We start from the raw sequence: 21,376 nt of genomic DNA, 5'->3' as shown, positions 1-21,376 counted from the left end.
ATTCGCAGTAGAGGAGAACATTCTTCACTGTGTGTACTTTTGATCATTAAGAATTACATTAATCACTTTGAAGCTGGTATGCGCCTTTTTTTTCCTTTTCATTTCTCACAGCCAAAAAATATATGCGCCACACTTATCATTGCAGTGTGTGCATGGCCTCACTGAGCAGACAGTCACCACAGCTTTAATGACAATGTCAACCAAACAACTATGATAAATAACAACAAACACACTGTGTCATTACTCAGACCGTAAAGAATTTGGACTGGAATATATGAGTTCACATAAACAAATACAGTAGATCTCGTCTCTTGGTTTCTCAAAGCAGGAACTTGTTTTTTTTTCTTAAATTGAAGTAGCTGCACATTGATCTGAAAAAGGTCGGAGGTCATCCTTTTACAGTGGTCATGTGCTTTTTCTGCTGAAATGGTGTAGTGGAGTGACAGTCGGGAAACTGAGGACCCACCTGCCTTGTACTCATTGTTATGGAGAAGGCACTTAAAATAACTGTCACTCAAGTTTAGTTTTCTTACACTTATGTTCACTTAGGAAGAACCTCAAAAGAGAAGGTACTGAAGATAAGTTTTCTCTCATTCTAATTTTTGAAGAGCTTAGTTGCTCTTTGTATTAAATTTGTTCTTTTTGAGTTAAATTTGTGTAACACTTGCGTGTTTAAAAAGAAAGAATAAACTTCAGTTCTGAGTTGGCTCAATTTTCATTTCAGCCAAATCGCGATACAAACCTAACCAAAAACCAAACCGGGTCAATGTTACACCTCTACTATAGACCAGTTTACCCACCTGTCCTCCTCTGCACTGACCTACTTACTCCCTGAGTCTCTCCACACCCCTCCCTCTCTCCTTCTCCACCTCTTCCTCTCTCCTCTCTCTTTCTCTAACTCTATTCTCTCGTCCTCTCTTATGCTTATCTATCACACCCTTCCTGTCTTCTTCTCTTTCAATTCTCTCTCTCTCTCTCTCTTTCTCTCAGGCTCTGGAGTCTGTTTTGCGTCACCCTGGTGATAACCGGACTCAGATTAGGGAGCTGGGCCAGACTCTGATTGACGGCGGCATTCTGGATGACCTCATCAGTGAGAAGCTGGAGGCCTTTAATGCCCGTTATGATGAACTCAGCCATCAGGTCTGTGTGCGTGTGTGTGCCTCTGTGTGTCTCTGTGTGTCTGTGGGCGTGTGTCTTTGTGCGTGTGTTAAGCTGAACCATTGATTTGCACATTGCAAATGTGTCATCTATAGTCAGTATACAAGACAGGATCAAAAAGCATCTCAAGCGTCTCAAACGGCGTTTTGAACATAATAATGTATATGTCTGAGTTGTACTGAGTGCTCTGTTTGTGCATATGTGCTCGAATGGTGTGTGTGTGTGTGTGTGTGTTTGTGTGTGTTAGGCGGTCACGCGGCAGATCGCTCTGGAGCAGCAGTTGGGTTCTCTGCGGGAGAGTGAAACAGCACTTCACACACTGAAAGAGTCTCTCACTCAGCTTGACCAGAAACTCACTTCATACCTCACAGACCGCATCGATGCCTTCCAGCTCCCGCAGGAGGCCCAGGTACACACGCACACACACACACACACAGGATATGAATTTATCTCTCTCTCTCTCCATATATATATATATATATATATTCACACACACACACACACACACACACACGCAAATATATACAGGTGTATATATATAGATATACATACACACACACACACATATATAAATATATATGTGTGTGTGTATATATATATATCTATATAGGCACATGTGTATATATGTGTGTGTGTGTGTATAACCACGCATCCATCCATCCATAACCACATACACACACCTGTGTGGATACAGTGTGTCAGCTCACATGGTCAGTCCTTCAGGCATCCACTCAAATACACAAATACAGTTTTTCACATTTTGTAAATATTCCAGAAATTATTCATCGATTTTCTGCTGCGGCCATTGAAACTGTGGTGTAAGGGAGAAGAAAAAATGCTATTTTGTGAAGACATATGTAGTTCCTGTTTTCCATGCCAAGCCTAGCACAAACACCCACTGCTGTGCTTCTGATGAATGTGAAGGATGCATGCAATGAAGGCAGTGTTAGCTGAATATCATTTTAATAACTGGGCAGTTTTAATACTGGACAGGTCTTATGAGTCAGTTTATGCAACCTCACAACCACTGAATCAACCCAGTAATCCATTGATGGAATGTATGTATGGGAAGCGCGGTGGAAGATGTGGGCTGATACAGGCTCAGCTCAGACTGAGGAGAGTCCTGCTGATGGAAAAAGTGTTAGAAGGAGGATGTTTTAATGACCAGCTCAGTCTGGATAATGGACTCTCCCACCACAGCCACAGTCGTTACTGTCACGGACTATCAATTTCCCACCGCAGAGTTTAGCCCTGCTCATTAACACACATCTTAATCGTCCCTTTTTATCCTCTCCACGCCGGAATTGTCCACATTCGTTTGTCTTTGCAGAGTTTATCCACTGCAAACAGAGTTAGCCTTTAAAACGGAACTCTTTCAGAAGTCCTGTAAATTCCCACTTCTGTTTGGAACGGACAGGATTTGTTAACCTTCACTAATTAGGCTTATCATATTTATATAGATGGATTTGGGCTCTCTGTGTTTGTAAGTCAGCTAAGTTAAATAGCGCAGGGCTGCTCACACACTCATTTGATCTGATATCACGCAACACACACACACACACTCATTAATATTTAACACGGTTAGTCACGGTCTTTGAGTCGTGAGTAAAATGAGGTCATTCACCCTCTTTGCTCTCTGTCTCTACCACCCTCTCCTCTTCCTCACCCCTCCAGACCATCCAGGCTGAGATTTCAGCCCACGAGGCCACCCTGGAGGACTTCAGGAGGAGGAACGTGGGTAATCAGCCAGTTCCCACCACAGAGGGAAAGCCAGCACGCGGCGGGAGCATGCTGGACCAGCTTCAGGTACACACACCGACCGCTATCCTAACAAACACATGCTCAGTCATCAGGTACACACGCCAACCGCTATCCCAACAAACACATGCTCAGTCATAGTTTGGAGTTTGTTTCTGCGTTGGCTTCCTACATTTAGATTTTCTGTTCCTTGACTGTTGGCCGTGTGTGTCGTGTGTGTGTGTGTGTATCGTGTATGTGTGTGTGTGTGTGTGTTTTCTTTTGCAGAGGAAGCTGCGTGAGGTGTCTACTAAGTTCCAGCTGTTCCAGAAGCCAGCGAATTTTGAACAGAGGATGTTGGACTGTCAGAGAGTGTTGGAGAGTGCCAAAGCTGAACTCCACATCCTGGACCTGACAGACACACAGCCACAGGAAATCCAGAAACACCTCGCTGGCTGCATGGTACACGCACACACACACACACACACACACACACACACACACACAGCACAGAAGATTATACTGACTGTGTGGTGTACATAGAAACTTAGTCTGAAGCACATATCTGATCTCTTTTTGTCTGTCTGCCTGTGTCTTTGCCTTTGTGTGTGGTGTGTGTGTGTGTGTGTGAGCAGAAGTTGTATAAGATGCTGAGTGAGGTGAAGCTGGAGGTGGAGACAGTGATTAAGACGGGCAGACAGATAGTACAGAAACAGCAGACGGAGAATCCTAAAGGAATGGATGAGCAGCTTACCGCTCTCAAACTGCTTTACAACGACCTGGGAGCTCAGGTATGCGTACACACACACACACACACACACACACACACACACATACTTTCTGTCTCTCTTTTTGACACTCTCCCCACCATATTCTGGTTTTATTGGTTTAAATACAAGACATTCTCATTTTTGCTTGTGTAAATGGCCTTAAATGCTGGTGTACATGCAGGTCATGTGCTGTCTCCTCGTGCACTCTCAGGTCCACACACAGTGAAGAGAGATGATGAGGGGTTACTGCTCTGGCACTCTGCTGAGGTTGCCTCTCTAATTCTCTCTGTCTTTCTCTGTGTTACTGAGTCTGAGAACAGCAGATTCTGGGATCTCAGGGGACGACTGTGATTCCAAATGGTCCTTATCTGGCCCATTTACTTTGATTAGCTTTTTGCTTTTTTACACATGGTCCATTAAACTAATTAGTACGGTACCGATTTTCTCTCTTTCTCTCTCTCTCTTTCTCTCTCTCTCTCTCTCTCTCTCACTCACACACACATTAATTGACCAGCATATCCTCCTCGTCAAATATTTGCTCTCTTCACGTACTAAAGGGTCTGACCCTGCTGCAAAAAACACAGTTAATTGGTCACACAACTGATATCAAAGGAAAGATTCACAGGCTGTTAAGCTTCTTCATCACATCTGTAAACAGTGAGACTGAGGTCAGTCTGGTACGCTCAGGGCCCTTCTCCAGAGAAGGATGCTAATTGGTTTAATTTTGAAACTTGGCTGTCATAACCAGTGATGTCTGTTCACTGAGTGTCTCACTGAAACGTGTACCTCACTGAGAGGTGTGCAGCCTTTGGCACACAGCTGTAGAGGTGTTTTAAGTAAGAAGGTGAAGACATGAAAACTTCCCTTCACCGACCAAAGGGCTTCAAATTTCTGCTGAAGTTCACTTGGCACTGCAAGAAACCACTGAAACTCCTAAGTTTTCATAAATGCTGTGTTTTTGGCTTTGACAGGTGACTGAAGGGAAACAGGATCTGGAGAAAGCCCTGGCTTTGTCTCAGAGGATACATAAAGACAGCGCCGCCCTAGAGGAGTGGCTGACCCCCACACAGAACACCCTACAGGAGAAGATTAACACTGGAGACATGCCCGCAGACATAGACGCCGAGATCGCTTGGACCAACGTGAGTGTGTGTGAGAGTGTGTGCATGAGCGCATGCAAGCGTATGTGTGTATGTATGTACGCGCGCGCGCGTGTGTGTGTTCGTGTGCGGATTCAGAGAGGAAGGGAGATGGAGTGTACGAAAGCAGATCTCTCTGATGGAGAAGGTTCTGTTCAAGCATACTAGTGTGTGTGTGTGTGTGTGTGTGTGTGTGTGTGTGTGTGTGTGTGTGTGTGTGTGTGTGTGTGTGTGCAGGCTCTGTTGAAGGAGACTGAGTGTAAGAAGGCAGATCTCTCTGCGCTGATGGAGAACAGCACTGGACTACAAGCTCTGGTGGAGGGGAGCGAGGCCCAGCTGGAGGACAGGCTATTTGAGCTCAATGAGGCCTGGGGACGAGTACGCACCTGGACCGAGGAGTGGCTCAGTGCTGTACTGGTCAGTGTGTCAGTGTGTGTGTGTGTGTGTATGTCTCTACGTGTTTGTATGGTTGGTGTGTGTGTGTATTAGAGAGAAAGAGTCTGAGGTGTACAAAAACGAGTGTATGCGCATTTTCTGTATACATACTCTTGTTGTAACTCAGGGGTGTGTGTGTGTGTGTGTGTGTGTGTGTGTTCTGTAGAATCATCAAGGTGAGGTTGAAATTTTTGATGAGAACTTGGCACATATCAGCACGTGGCTGTACCAGACAGAGATCCGCCTGGACGAAACAGAGAAACTACCTGCTGCAGACAGGGAGAGAGTGGTAAAGGTAAGAACACGCTCTCTCTCTCTCTCCCCGTCCTGTCAGTATTTCAAAACACTCCTCTTAAGACTGCAACAGCATCCATTTTTTGTTCTCTTTCTCTCTCTCTTTCTCACTCTCTCATTCTCTCTCTCTGTTTTTGTGTGTGCGTGCGCATGTGTGCATTTGTGCATTTGTGTGTGTGCATTTGTGTTTGTGTGTGTGTGCGTTTGTGTTTGTGCGTGCGCGCGCGTGTGTGTGTGCGTGCGTGCGTCCGTGTCCAGGCGGTGTTGGCAGAGTGGGAGGATATTAGTCTGAGAGTGGACAGTGCTCGAGACCAGGGGCTCATTCTCATGACCAGTAGAGGTGCGGCCTGCAGAGAGGTGGTGGAGCCCAAACTGGCCGACGTTAACCACAACTTTGACAAGGTCACGCAGCACATCAAATCTGCCCAGGTGAATTCACACGTCTCACTCCTGCTCAATCAAACTGCTCACAGTTCAAAAGAAGGCTCTCTGACGGTCAATTAGTACATGCACTTTTATTTTTTATGATGCAATTCAAATTACATGAAAACAACTGAATACTGTAGAGACAGAAGATACAAATGTCCAAAAAAAAAACCCTAATATCAACATTGTAATGTTGACTAACATTTCTCTGCTCGTGTTATGTTGCCGTTGTGTATAGGTCTCCAACACGCTAACGTTGATTGCCAGTTGTTTTGACTGAAAGAGTTGACTTCACTTTTTTGACATTTGTTTTTGAATGGCCAATGTTGTCCAGCACTGGTTTAACACAGATCTGATTTTTCGGGTGGAATGTAATATTGGCTAGCAGTGCCATAGACCATCTGTGCTGGCCTCTAAAGTAAATGAGCTCAAGTGTGTGGTTTGCTGACAGAACTCTGAATGCCATGATAGAGCCTGTATGTGGTTACTGAACGCTACACATGGGACTGAGGGAGAGTTTGTCTTTCTCTTTGTAGACGGCGGTGGGTGTAGATGTGGTAGTTCAGGAGAAGGTACTTTCTGAGGAGGTGCAGCCTCAGCAGCAGCAACAGGAGGAGGTGGTGTGTGTCCCTGCTCTTCTCTCCTCCTCTCAGCTGCAGGAGTTTGAGTCAGAGCTTCAGGCCACTCTCAGAGCACTGGACAATCAGGAAGATCCAGTGAATACACTAGATGATGACAAGGTACACACACACACACACACACAGCTCACCACTGCTCCGTTTGTGTTTTGGTGTAGTTTTGAATATTTCTTCCAGTCTATCCATCGTAATTCTGGTTCCACACTCCCACTCTGACTGTGTGTGTGTGTATCTAACAGGTGGATGAAGAGAAGGCTCATGTGGAGGAGGTGCTGAGGAGAGGAGAGGAGGTGCTACAGTTGACACCTGATGAAGAGAGCAGAGAAGAACTCAGCCACAGATTGCAGCTACTACGCAGTCACTACAGCGTACTCAGGGTAGGACACACACGCGCACACACACACACACGCGCGCGCGCGCACATAGACACAAATGCACACGCACACACAGACACAGACACTCCTGTCTGTGTGAATGTCACTGTGTTTCTAAGTGAATAGGATTGGTGGTAAAATGCTAAAAGAATACAGTGTTTTGTATAGTGACATTTAAAAAGTTTACTCAGTGGATTTTTCCTAGTCAGAGAAGTACCAGATCTCAGCTGGATCACTTAACTCAGATGTGTCTGTGCATTCTCTCTCTCTCTCTCTTTCTCTTTCTCTCTCTCTCTTTCTCTCTCTCTCTCTCACTTTTTCTCTTTCTGTAGGAGTTACATATCCTAAGAACTCAGCGTGTTACAGATGTTTCCATGGACACCTCCACCTCTTCCTCACTCTTAAGAGGAGAGTCAGACTCCTCATCACTCGTTCCCTCCCTCTCCGCGGAGGAAAGGAATGTGACGTACTCTCCCTCTGACTACCTGCTGGACATTAACAAGCTTTTGTTGGCTATGGCAGACAACGAGCTTCTCCTCAACTCCTCCGAACTTAGCGGAGGACTTTACGAAGACTTCTCCAGCCAAGAGGACATGCTCAAGGTACTGCACATAGACACACACACACACAAACACAGAGAGAGAAAGAGAAAGAAGGAAAGAAAGAGAGAGAGAGTGTGTGGGAGAGAAAGACGTGGGACATTGGGGAATTTTTTTTTTTTTTTTTTTTTGTGGTGTTCTCTGAATTGAGTTGAGGGAAAGGGAGAACAAGATAAGGAGAGACTCATTTGAAATGAATAGCCAATGTATTGTGAGAATTCACTCCTACAGGCTTATCTCTGTTGGGTAGTTTTGATTATACACAGGCTGGATTTATCAGTTGATGAGGTGAAACGGTGTGTCAGTGCTTGACTGGATCAGTAAGGCTGAAATGAGGGAGGCCTGTAGGAGCGGATACAGAAATACCGCCAAAGAGACGGGGATGGGGAAACAGAGACCAGAGATAGGACAAACGTCTTCTGTGGCTTTGTTGAGTTTACACACATACACACTCCCTCTCTCTGGTTCTCTCAGAGTATTCGGGAGAGTCTGGAGCGCCTGGGTGAACAGGTCGCGGTGATAAACGAGAGACAGCCCGATGTAATCCAGGAGGCCTCCAGGCAGGAGGTGTTACAGATTGCTGATGCTTTGACCCAGCTGAACGCTGAATGGGACCGTCTCAACCGCATGTACAACGACCGTAAGGGGTGAGTGACAACTGACACCTGACTGCACACGGACCTGCTCGGCTTTCTGCGCACGCGTGTGTGTGAGTGCATGCGTGTGCGTATGCGCGCGCGTATGTGTTTGTGTGTGTGAGAGAGAGAGACTGAGCTGTAGACAGAGGGCCAAGGACTGGAGAAATAGTATGAAGTTAATGATTCTGTCAAAAAAAATAGTTCAGTGTAAACATGTAATGGGTTCAATGGCACTGTCTCTTTACCAAAACTTACCTCTTACCTTCCACTGCACACACACACACACGTACACACATACACATGCACACACACAGAGACTGGATTTCATAACCGCATCCACCGCTTCTCATTGCCAGTAAATGACACAATTTCCATACCATTTCTTCTGTATTTGACAAAGAAAAATGTCTTTCTGTGTATCTGAATGTTATATTTGGACAGCTCATGCAGTGAGGTTTCTCTCCTGATTGGGATTACATTGGAGTAGCATTTTAGGCTTTTTTATTTTTTTCATTATATTGGTTTTCATGTTTTGCTCTGAAAACATATACTTAACATTAACAACTCCATTTGAATTGCATGTTCATTGCATTTAAATGTAGTTATTTTCAAAGGCATAGTCTTAACTCCCGAGCAGTGTTTCTGTATGGAGTGTGTTGTTTGCCCGTGTTGCATGCATGTTGTGTGTTTTCCATGTGTTGGGTATGTGTAATCATGTTGCCATGTTAACCCCTGCTCTCTGCTGCCCCCTGTAGTTGCTTTGACTGTGCGGTAGAGGAGTGGAGACAATTCCACTGTGACCTGAATGACCTTGGCCAGTGGCTCAGTGAGGCAGAGCAGGTTCTAGCTGATGGCGCCAGACCAGAAGCAGAACTGGACTTGGAGAGGGCACGAGTCCAGCAGGAGGTCAGTTAAGAAGTGTACACTAAAATATATATCATACACAGCTCTGCATATCGACTTCTGCTTTCCCCTACTAATTAATACTTTCCTCTGTAGGGCTCTCAGCAGTCAAGTACTGTTCAATCAGCATGTGTCTTAAATGTGGAAAGAGATCAAGTGTGTATGTGGGAGAGAGAGAGCAAGTGTGCGTGCATGTTTGAATAGAAGAGTGTATGTGTGTGCGTGTGAGAGTGTGGTTTGTAAGAGGGTTTTAATTGGAATTTACTTTCAAGTGTTTGGGCATTACCATTGAGAGAAAGCCTCTTTAAAGCCCAGAGCGTGTATTAAGAGGATCATCTTGAAAATCAAATTAAAGTCAAATATGTTTCTAACAAGTGAGGCCAGTGAGAGAGCAGAGTTAGAATGTACTTTTCTTATGCGAAACAATTTCTTTTTTGTTTTTTGTTTTTTTTATTTTTTCCTTTAATTTTTGTAGCTGATTGACATTTGTGTCAGACACATCTTTAGTTGACATGTGGCCCGTCTGTTTTTGTGTGTGTATGGACGTGCGTGTGTGTGTGTGTGTTTGTGTGTGTATATGCTGTTGTGAGTGTAGGAGCTGGAGGAAGGCTTGGCAACCCATCAGCCTGTCCTGACAGTACTGACCCAAACAGGAGAACGAATCATCGGCCAACTGTCGTCTCCTGATGGTCCTTTGCTACAGGAAAAACTGGACACACTCACCCAGCGCTGGAAAGCCGTACAACACCAGCTCTCTCTTCGCCGGCACAGGTAACCACGACGACGACAATACACTCAGACATCAACCGATGCAGCTGGATATCCTATGACTTTGTGTCAAGTGAGGGCCCAACTGGAGGGCAGATCTCCTGTCAAAGCTCTAAGTGGATGGTTTGTGAATTTGAACGTTTATCTGTGTGTGTGTGTGCGTGCGTGTGTGTAGGCTGGCGTGTGGAGACCCTGCTGTATCAGATGTCATCCAGCGCACTGCAGACTTGGCCCAGTGGCTGGAACAAACGGAGGTCGCTGTGGCTACTCTCCCTGTCTCTGCTACGGACAACAACCTCAGAGAACTCAAGGTAAGACACGCACACACACACACAAACACACACTCAGAACAACCCTCTGGAAGCAACCGAATACACATCCGTGCTTCTCACGAACATCTGTGGAAGGCTTTGTCCAGGCAACAAAACACAGTCCATTTACAAAGCCCCACATGTACTGTTATTATCAGAGCCCTGTAAAGCTGTCTGATCCATTTATGTGTGTGTGTGTGTGTGTGTGTGTGTGTGTGTGTGTGTGTGTGTGTGTGCGCGCGCGTGTGTCTGTCAGGCTCTGGCTGAGGAGATGGATGGACAGAACGAGTGTTTGACTTGGCTGAATAAGAACGGGCCACAGATCCTGTCCAGCCCCAGTGTGAGCGCACAGGAGAGAGAGCAGCATATGAACAGACTCCGAGCTGTCAACATCAACTGGAGTAAAGTAAGACTTCACCCCTTAACAACAAGCTTTATTCTACCATTTATTAACCATCACAAAACCATTTACAGATATTCATGAGCCATTTATTAACCGTTTCAGTACCATTTACAGATATTTATTAATCGTTTATTAACAGTCACAAAGCCATTTACAGATAGTTATTAATCATTTATTAACTGTTACAGTACCATCTACAGTTATTCATTAATTGTTTATTAACTATCACAACATTTTGTAAAAATCTTTATTATTATTTATTATTAACAATCTACTAACTATCACAAACCTGTTTCCATGCTGTCTTATTGTAACAGAGACATTTTCTAAGCATAAAACACCTTTTACTACCCATCACATTGACCTAATGGATATTACAGGAAATTAACTACTTTACAACCATACACTGTCCAAACCCAAGCCATTTACCAGTGATTTACGTGGACCGGGGCAAAATAAGAAACATTCACCAGTTTACCTTAGAGTTAACCCTGCAGACCTAATCAAAGCCTAGATCAGATGAGCAGTGAAACAGAGAGACTGGTTAAGTTTGTGTTCAGTCTGTGTTAGTGTTGTGGGTGTGGCAGTTGTTCTCTGTCTGTGTTTAGGTGACGCGGGAGCTGTTGGATAAGGTGGGGGAGGTGGAGGGGCGTCTGCAGTCCCACGGGCAGTTCCAGGACAGGATGAACCGACTGACTAACTGGATTCTCGTCACTCAACAGACTCTCAGTGTCAGAGGAGCTACAGGCATGAGTCCTGCTGAGGCACAGGTTACAGAGACACCTCTGATCTCTCACTTTCACACCAACACACACATGCACACACACACACACACACACACACACACACGCATACTCACACACACGCACACACTGTCAGAGGAGCTACAGGCATGAGTCCTGCTGAGGCACAGGTAACAGAGACACCTCTGATCTCTCACTTTCACACCAGCACACACACGCACACACACACACACACACACACACACACACACACGCATACTCACACACACGCACACACTGTCAGAGGAGCTAGGCATGAGTCCTGCTGAGGCACAGGTAACAGAGACACCTCTGATCTCTCACTTTCACACCAGCACACACACACACACACACACACGCGCACACACGCGCACACACACACACACACACACACACACATACAGGCACAGACACAGACACACACACGCATACTCACACACACACGCACACACTGTCAGAGGAGCTACAGGCATGAGTCCTGCTGAGGCACAGGTTACAGAGACACCTCTGATCTCTCACTTTCACACCAGCACACACACGCACACACACAGACACACACACACACACACACACGCACACACACAGACACACACACACACACACGCACGCATACTCACACACACACGCATACTCACACACACGCACACACTGTCAGAGGAGCTACAGGCATGAGTCCTGCTGAGGCACAGGTTACAGAGACACCTCTGATCTCTCACTTTCACACCAACACACACACGCACACACACACACACACACACACACACGCATACTCACACACACGCACACACATACAGACACAGACACACACACACGCATACTCACACACACAGGCACAGACACAGACACACACACACACACACGCATACTCACACGCACTCAGACAAACACATGCACACAAACACACTCAAACAAAAACACACACGCACACACAGATGAAAACAGTCACATGGAAACACAATCTCTTTCTCTTTTTTCCAAGGCTCTGGAGTTATCCATGAAAGAGAAGAAGAGAGAGCTGGAGGAGCTGTTGGCACATTCAATAGAGCTCCAGAGACGGCAGCTGCTACTACCTCAGGAGAAGGTCTCGCTTGGCCATCCTTTTTTCTAAAGGCCTTAGAGCTACCCCCAATCTGAAAACAGATGACAGAGAATATCTACTTATTCAGCAAACTGAGCCTTGTGGCTAAACTGCACACACACACACACACACTCACACACACACGCGCGCGCGCCTGTGCACGCCTATGATAATAATGGAGTTGGGTAAGGCACTGACATACGCACGAGATGCTGGAGGGTGCTGGCTACCTGCGTTTACTGTCTGCGTTTAACTCGAGAACTGACGGGCTCTTATGCAAAAGAGGAGTTCGTTAAGTCTGTAAAACTTTTACCACGGACTTCTACACGCAGGGATAGCGATCCATATTGTGTCATTTCACTCCATGGTGCTTTCGAGAATTCCTTCCGGGTATATTGTTTTGTTTCCTAAAGGCTTTTGTTTTCTTTATTCGTTATTTTGTTCACTCGGAAAATTGCCACAGTCACCAGTGAACTGAAGAGATGCAGCTTAGGCTCACAGAAGCGAGGCACACAGACATCACAGTGCCTTTTAGAGATGCCACCCGCGTTCCCCGGGTTTGGCTGTGCAGTCGTCCAAGCATCTCTGTAGTTAAACACTGTCACACACACACACACACACAGGCATACTTAAACGTTATACACAGCACGTAGGGTGGTATCAGGTTATGGAACCGGCCTTAACTAGAGTAGTGCATTTCCCTAGACTGTGAGCATTGATTTATTTAGGTAGGTGCTAGTGACGTGCCTGGCGTTCTTTTTGACATTTCGTGTCATATATGGAATTTATGTAATGTTGTCAAGTATAGTCATGTGTGTGTGTGTGTGTGTGTGTGTGTGTATAGACAAAGGTAGAGAAGCTGGCAGCTGACTGGAAGGCTTTGGACCTCAGACTGAGAGAATGTGCACAACCTCTAACAGGTACAACAACCCGAACAATTCAACTTGGAAAGGGCCATAAATGGCACAGCATTTAAAATACACTCATGCATGCATCACACGCACACCCGCAACACACACACACACACACACACAGATGTAATAAATTAATTAATAGTAGTAAATTATGTACTTAAGTAAAACATTCAACATTTTTAGATGCACCCTAAAAATGGGAAACTCAAGGACCGCTTCTCTCTGCTTGTCCTATGCATTATTTCACTGTTTCGCCATTTGTCTTTCTCTCTGATTCTCCTGTTAAATTCAGTTCAGAACACTCTGTCATCAATAACAAATTGCACATTCTCTCTCTCCTTCTGTCTCTCTCTCTGTGTATCTCTCTGTGTTTTTCCTCTGTCTCTGTCTCTCCCTCTCTGTCAGTGAGTGTTCCCCCTGCAGTGCAAATGGTCAGTTTAAGGAGTGAGGACCCACACCACCAGACCCCCCACAGTCCTGACCTCGTGGCTCCAACTGACCTGAATGAGACTGCCACCGAGTTCGCTGATTGGCTGCTACTCATCACCCAAATGCTCAAGTCCAACATCGTCACCGTTGGTGACACAGAGGAGATCCGAACCACCATTCGCCGCTTGCAGGTCAGGAGTTTGTGTGTGTGTGTGTGTGTGTGTGTGTGTACTAACAAGGTGACCTTCTGGAACTATCAAGGTGGTGTGTTTTTGAAATGCATATGTTTTTGGCCCATAGAACCTGAGCATGTTTATTTGATATGGTGTTGGTTGTTTGATGTGTATGGCTCTGTGTTTTGTGAAGGTAACTAAAGGTGATCTGGAGCAGAGACACTCTCAGCTGGAAGACATCTTCACTTTGGCCCAGAACATCAAGAACAAAACCTCCAATCTGGACGTTCGCACTTCTATCACTGAGAAATGTAAGAAAATTATCACACACACACACACAAACATAAAACCCTTTGGTCAATGGCCAGATAATACCAGCCTATAAACACACACACACACACATACACACACACACAGGAACACACACACACACACCATTTGTGTCACTGAAGAATGAGACATCGTCACATATCACACAAACAGCATGGGAATATCACCGCAATGATAATTACACACAGAGAAATGTAATTAATAATAATGTGGGTGTCAGAGACAAAAACATATCATCAAACCTCCAGGCTCTGTGTCCTTTCCCTTATTACAAACACTCACACCAGCTCTGGTATTTTAACAGTAATAATTGCACTTTCACCCACAGAAATATCATTTAGTCACTGTAATTATGGTCATATCAGCACACACACACTCACACACACTCACACACACACACACACACACACACACACACACTCTCTCCCTCTCTCTCTCTCTCTCCTGCTCCCTCTCTCCCTCTCTCTCTCTCTCTCACACACACACACACACACATACAGAGCTTCAGAACGATGCCTTTACACAGTATTGCTTCTTTGTCAGCCAAATATCATCCCATTCTCCACTTATATGTATTATTAATATACACAAAATTTATACAGGGCAAAACAAATGTACACAGCCTCAGATCTGTAGGCATAATCCTCTCCTTGTTTTATCCACACTAAATAATACATAATACGTAGTAATTAATGACCTATAAAAACTGTCTAGTTCCTTGTTTGTCTGAAAGTAAGTAACATATATTTTGATCCCTTTCCTTTATTTTATGTCCTCCAAAGTGGAAAAGGTACGGAGCCAATGGGACAACACGCAGCATGGCGTGGAGGCGCGGCTTCAGCAGCTGGAACACATGACCGTCCACAGTGACCAATGGGAAGGCAAGCGTCGCGAGGTGAAGGCTCTGATTGGTCAGAACGAGATGCGCCTGCAGAACCTCCTACAGCTGAGTCAAGACCCGCTCACCAAGCAGCTCACAGACAACAAGGTGACCTTTGACCTTTAGACACTCTAAATGTGAAATTTTGTCTCAATGACATGTCAACTAAAATCAGTTGGCCTTGTCAGTGTTGCTATTTTGTAAAGATAAGAGGCTCCCTCAGTGAACACACGATCATTGTCCTACGTAAAATTGAATGTATAATAATAATTTTGTAATTTAATAATAATAAGGATAATTTTGCACAGATACAGATAAGGTCACATTAACACTGGATGCTTTTTCTTGCTTTTCTTTTTCCTCCCTCTCCTCCGCTCTCTGCTTTTATTTTCCTAACCATTTTTGCTATTACTTATTTCAGGCTTTCGTATGGTTCCTTAAAGCTACAGTTCTGTTAATGAGTTCTGATCAGAGCAACTCTGAGTCTAATGATGCTTCTGATTTAGTCCCGAGGGAACTTCATTAGTTTAATTTTGTCATGGTCTCTTGTACACTTTGTACTGGAGTAACCCACATAAGAGTTTTATCAGGCAGCATGCAGTACCCCTGTTCACCAGTAGAGGCCAGTAAAGTCTCAGGCCAAGACCACACTTTATTCACTTGCAATCACATTGCCCGAGTACTGGCAAGTAATAAAAATAATTGCCCTTACTTTCTTACTTTTACTCTGTTGAAGTTCAGCGCACTGTCATTTTTCATTACAGCTTTATTGCACTTTGAAAGAATTAAACTGACTGAAGAAAATTGTATTTGAAACATTCTTGGTCATTTTTTTGAGGTTCATTCAGAAGCAGACAGAGGAATTATCTGCTGGAAAGCGTGTCTGTCGATTCTTTTCTTCTTCCAGATGAAGTCTGTTCACTATTGATGGAAGAAACAGCTGTTCTTTTGTACCCTTAGAATGAAATGAAGAAGGTCAGATGTCATGTCTTTTTGTGTTTACCTGTCTGCAGGCCTTCCTACAAGACTTGAACCGAGATCAGGTCACCGTGGCAACCTTTAATGAGTTATCCAATCAGCTTCTCCGAGAGTACGCATCAGATGATACGCGAAGAATTAAAGAGGTCACAGAGAAACACAATGCAGCTTGGAACACCATCAACAACAGGTAGTCTCCCACACACACACACACACACACACACACACACACACACACACACACACATAAATGTAACCACTGAAACTGATAATTCATCAGCAAATAGGCGTCATTCGTAACACACACTCATGCAATACTTATGCAATACCCACACATACACATTTTAACACTCTCACAAAGATGCAACATGTGTATATAGAAACACAGGTCATTCACACACACACAAACCATTTCTCGTATTCAGTACATATTCATTTATACACATGAAACACACATATACACGGCCAACGTACACGCTTTTAGACCTCATGATCCTACACTCAACTCTGTACCTCTGAAACTTCATAAGGATCTGTTTAAGGTCAGACATAATCACACACACACACACACACGTGCGTTGTAGTAACAGTGTAGGTATACACTCCCACACACACACACACACACACACACACACAGTGGTTTTAGCTGGTAGTGGTGTGGAGGAGTGTTGAGATGGTGTTGGTTGTGTCTTGGCAGGGCGTCTGATCGACAGGCAGCACTAGACGCTGATCTGAAGTCTCTCCAGACTTCCCTGAAGGAGCTGGAGGCTTTTCTCAAATGGCTACAGGAGGCAGAGACCACTGTCAACGTTCTCACCGACGCCTCACACAGAGAGAACCTGTCTCAGGACTCCGCGCATGCCAGAGAGCTGAAGGCCCAACTACAGGTAGGCTCCAGATGGGCGTGTGTGTGCGCGCGCGCATGTGTGTTTGTGTGTGTGTGCGGGTGTTTGCGCCCATGTTGTTGGTTCTTGGTCAAAACTGGACGATACAGTTACATGAAGCGTGGACCTCTCATGTGGTGTTATTGAACACATGTTTGACAGGGACAGTGATAACCATGGACCGATGAGGTGTCATGAAGTATTGCGTGTGAGAGTGTGTTTGAGTGCGTGGGGTGTCCTCTGCTCTTCCATGTTTAGACTGAGATAATCATACAGCTTTTGTAGGGACTTATTAGTGTGAGAGACCTGCTCTCTGTGTGTGTGTGTGTGTGTGTGTGTGTGTTGAATTGGGGTAAATGATGAGGACTGAAAGGGGAAGGTTATCCTATTATCACCCCGTCACTGCCCATTAAGACCTCCTTCAGTTAAAGTGAAGTGTGTGCGCGTGTGTGTGGTAAAAGAGAGGGTGATTAAAGAGTATAGTACTGGGTATAGTGTATTTGAATAAAGTGTATGATTAAAACACAGGTTGTGTATGTGTGAGGGAGATTTGTGTGTTTGTGTGTGTTACCACTGAGCTCTCTATACACAAGATATCATCAACTACAACATTTCCATTCACTGAAAATCATCAGCTCTACATCACTCTATGTGGGGTGTGTGTGTGTGTGTCTCAGTCACAGTGCTTTGCCTCTGACAGCTTGTGAATCAAGTTCATTGGACCCTACCAGACTTTTACGCGGTGTTTTTTTTTCGCCTGAATGTATTTCTCCGCTGTTCCGTATCATTATCACAATGGAAATACATTCTCTCTCTCGCCTCTTATGGAACATTCCAGAAGTTCGCAGTAACAGCACCCCTGTTTCTTCTCCCCTTGTCTGCGGGTGGAAGGCCAATAAACCGCCTCCTAGTGAGTGCTGGTCCATACGACCCAGAGTCTTCTTTCCTTTCACACACGCAGTCCCTCTGGCTTTGAAGGAGATCCAGGTTTTGGTTAGGGGTGTAATGACAGGATGCCCAGAACTCAGTGCTCAGTTTATTTTGTGGGTGGGGGGGTAGTAGTCGCGGATGTAAATTAACTGGCTAACGGACTACCTATGCTTTGCCAAAGTGAAATTACCTGTTGAAATGAGATTTTTGGGGTAAGGTTTTGGAGCGCTTGTCGTTAGAAGCTCTGAAGGTGCTCTGGGATCTGAGTAAGAACACAGTCTGGATTGTGTTGTGCATCTTCATCCACGTGACAGTGATGTCACAAACAGGCTCTGCTGTTACCCGTTTTGTTCACTTTTGCCATAGGGAGAATTGATCAGTTTGCAGTTTCTATTGAGTTTTAAGTCATGAGTGGAGTGGTTTAGGCTGAAAACATGTGCAGTTACATCCCTTCTTCTCCATCCTCTGTGAAGGACTGAACTGTAAGATATAGCTCAGCTGTTTATCACATGGACTCACAAGTAGTGTCACTATATCATTACTATTCATGTTTTTGAATGCATATTTACTTTGAAGACATCGAGATGTTGGCTTGTCTGTGAGGAGAAATGTCAGTGGGGGTTAATGCCGAGATGCCACAGACATAACATCACTCACTTGGTCTGAAAAATACCGGCGCTTTCTGCGGCTCCTTCCTGCTCCCTCAGTTACTTTTTAATGTCAGTCCTCTCTCTCCAGTTTCTCTGACATCAGATTGACAGGTTATTTCTCTGAGCGAAGACAGTAATTGTGTCATAATGGAAGCGATGGAGAGCGGGTAGACCTTTCTTTCCAGAACCTTCTGTGATTTACAGTCTCTTAGCGAGCGTCACCGCTCTGAAACTGAAGGTCCACTGAAATGGCCGTGTGTTTGTCGTTGTTGATGTTGTCTTTCCACCTTGTTAAAGAAGAGGTTATGCTGGAACATTTGCTGCCTTTCATTTCCCGGAGACCTTTTGTGTTTGTGTGTGAAAAATGTGCCGTTTATTTAGTTATTTTAGTTTTTTTTCTGTGAGAGGTGAAGAGTGAAAATGGTTCTTTTTCTCATTACTTCTCTTTCATCGCTGTAAGCACTCTTGTGTCAGCTTGTGTTCGTTTGGTTGCCACCATGCGTTATGCCACAGAGACATTAGCATGGAGCTAACATGTTTTCCCCATTCATCACTGTCATCCGAGAACACAATCGCTAACCGCTAACACCCACAGATCCTACTGCTCAGCTTATATGGTCAGAGGTCAGGGAATGTAAGAAGCTTGACAGACTCACAGCTGGAGGCGAGAGAGGAGGGGGGGGGGGGGGGCAGGGTGAGGGGAAGAGGTGGACTTTAATCCTCAGTCTGAAACTAAGGCTTACTAACATCACCGAGGTGCAAAGGTCAAAACACAAAATATTACATCACTCAGAAAAACCACAGCCTGTGCCGCCCCCCCCCCCCACGCCTACAGTCACCACTTAAATTTCATAAAATCTATTTTCCCCTCATAACTGGTCCTGCAAGAAGCTTTTTCAGCCTGTGCCTGGGAATCAGCCGGAGATGAATGCGGAGAACCTTAACACACTCCACATCAGTGCCCTTGCTCTGTCGTTTTTAACAGCCGGTTTGTCTGACCAGAGAGGAAAGTCTTTACTGCACCGCACGATTCCTCCTTCCTCTAGAGTATTTATAGTCCAAAAGGATTATGAAAATCTATTTTATTGACCAGTGAATAAATCAAAGCTCACAGAGACAGACCAAAGCAAGATCATGAAATTAAAGCAAGAAAAACAGAAAGGGATAGATAAAGAGGCAGAAGGGAAGAGAGAGAGAGCGAGAGAGAGAGAGTGTGAGGGAGAGAGAGAGAGTGTGTGTGTGTGAGTGAGAGAGAGAAAGAGAGTGTGAGGGAGAGCGAGAGAGCTCAAACTTAGGAAGAGAAAAATTGAATGAAGAGTCTTTTTGTAATGTTTGGATATATAGTACATGGTTATATATTTTTGTCTTTATTGTAAAGTGGGTTTCCTAAATGTCCAGATGGTCCTTGACAAGCAATTGGAGGATATGAAGTGCACAGTGATGTATGCACAGATCCGTGTGTGGGAGAGGGTGTATCTAGGTTTACAGGAAGCCTGTAATATTTCCCTGAACCCTGAAACATGGGTTGCTAAGTTAGGTGTCTGATATGAGGGAGCAAATGAGGTAATCCTGCCGGCGGACAGGACGTTAACTGTGTGTGTGTGTGCGTCTGTGTGTGCGTCTGTGTGTGCGTCTGTGTGTGCGTGTGTTTGTGTGTGTGTGTGTGTGAGAAAAAGAGAGAGAGAGAAATGAGAAAGAGGAGGGATTTAGTGATGCAAGATCTAGCTCCTTCCATCTTCTTTCCTTGTCTTTTTCTATTTTTTTTTCATGTATCTTTTTTTTTTCTATTTTTGCACTCTCACTCTCTTTCTCTCTCTTTCTCCCCCTCCCTGTCTCTTTCTGTCCCTCTCTTCCCAGTCTCGGGAGGCTACTCTCTCTAGCAGAAAGTGTGTCAGTTCATTATGGAGTGAACCACACACACACTCTCTCACTCACACACACACACACACACACACACACACTCAGATACTGCTGTTGCTTTTATGTAGTATGTGCTGTGCGCGGGCTCTGATATACCACACGCACGCGCACACACACACACACACACACACACACACACACTTTTTTTTCTTCCTCGCTCCCTGCCTCGTTCGCTCAGTCTCTCTTTCGCTCCTGCTGGTGAGATGTCATCCCTCGTTTAGAACGAAGTGAGCGCGTTTGTCCTCCGCTCCAGAGCTCGCGTGATTCAGAGTCCGATCTCTCTCTCTCTCTCTCTCTTGCGCTCTCTCTCTCTCTCTCCTTTTCGTTCAATCTTAACTCTCTTTCTTTCACTCTTTTCATATTTGTTATCCTTTTTTTCTCCTTTGTCTCCTTTGCACATTCTTTCTTTTTTTCCCCCTCTCCCTCTTCTTGTGTTCATCACTCTTAGTCTCTGTGCTGTGGTGGTCTGGAGCAACTTCCACTCCTGTACCCCTCTCCCTCTCATCCTCATTACCTCTTCTTCCCCTTCTTTTTTCCCCTTTTCACCTCCTCATCTGACATCCTGCATCATATCTCATCTCATTGGTTCTCTCTTCCTCCCTCTCTCTCTCTTCCTCCCTCTCTCTCTCTCTCTCTCTCTCTCTCTCTCTCTCTCTCTCTCTCCCTCTGTCATCTGTGCGATTACCGTCTGCCGGCGAGGAGAGGAGAAGGACTGACACCGCCACACCGTGTCGCTGAGCTTTAAACTGTTTGTGCGCGAGCGCGCGTGTGTGTGAACACATGAGAGGGTGGGAGCTAGACTAAGACCTTGTGTGTGTGTGTGTGTGTGTGTGTGTGTGTGTGTGTGTGTGTGTGT

At 45.1% G+C, this 21,376-nt stretch overlaps 1 protein-coding gene across 4 annotated transcripts in view; it reads left to right on the top strand.

Moving 5' to 3' along the window:
* utrn (utrophin) overlaps window positions 1-21,376 on the top strand; it is a 157,100-nt gene that overhangs the window by 51,043 nt on the left and 84,681 nt on the right. For all 4 annotated transcript variants that reach the window (XM_030786403.1, XM_030786402.1, XM_030786400.1 and 1 more), the window contains exons 29-53: window positions 991-1,140; window positions 1,406-1,567; window positions 2,833-2,964; window positions 3,184-3,357; window positions 3,531-3,686; window positions 4,637-4,807; window positions 5,042-5,221; window positions 5,406-5,534; window positions 5,792-5,962; window positions 6,496-6,699; window positions 6,837-6,974; window positions 7,304-7,573; window positions 8,045-8,217; window positions 8,964-9,114; window positions 9,707-9,882; window positions 10,055-10,190; window positions 10,447-10,596; window positions 11,202-11,363; window positions 12,334-12,435; window positions 13,277-13,352; window positions 13,752-13,966; window positions 14,142-14,259; window positions 15,061-15,266; window positions 16,172-16,326; window positions 16,834-17,023. In XM_030786403.1, the coding sequence (XP_030642263.1) occupies window positions 991-1,140; window positions 1,406-1,567; window positions 2,833-2,964; window positions 3,184-3,357; window positions 3,531-3,686; window positions 4,637-4,807; window positions 5,042-5,221; window positions 5,406-5,534; window positions 5,792-5,962; window positions 6,496-6,699; window positions 6,837-6,974; window positions 7,304-7,573; window positions 8,045-8,217; window positions 8,964-9,114; window positions 9,707-9,882; window positions 10,055-10,190; window positions 10,447-10,596; window positions 11,202-11,363; window positions 12,334-12,435; window positions 13,277-13,352; window positions 13,752-13,966; window positions 14,142-14,259; window positions 15,061-15,266; window positions 16,172-16,326; window positions 16,834-17,023 (4,047 nt within the window). The remainder of the gene's footprint in view (window positions 1-990; window positions 1,141-1,405; window positions 1,568-2,832; window positions 2,965-3,183; window positions 3,358-3,530; window positions 3,687-4,636; window positions 4,808-5,041; window positions 5,222-5,405; window positions 5,535-5,791; window positions 5,963-6,495; window positions 6,700-6,836; window positions 6,975-7,303; window positions 7,574-8,044; window positions 8,218-8,963; window positions 9,115-9,706; window positions 9,883-10,054; window positions 10,191-10,446; window positions 10,597-11,201; window positions 11,364-12,333; window positions 12,436-13,276; window positions 13,353-13,751; window positions 13,967-14,141; window positions 14,260-15,060; window positions 15,267-16,171; window positions 16,327-16,833; window positions 17,024-21,376) is intronic.

The sequence above is a fragment of the Chanos chanos genome, chromosome 10, assembly GCF_902362185.1.
Source record: "Chanos chanos chromosome 10, fChaCha1.1, whole genome shotgun sequence".
NCBI classification, from domain to species: Eukaryota; Metazoa; Chordata; class Actinopteri; order Gonorynchiformes; family Chanidae; genus Chanos; species Chanos chanos.
The sequence above is the reverse complement of the archived record's forward strand: the minus strand, read 5'-3'. Positions and strand labels throughout refer to the sequence as shown.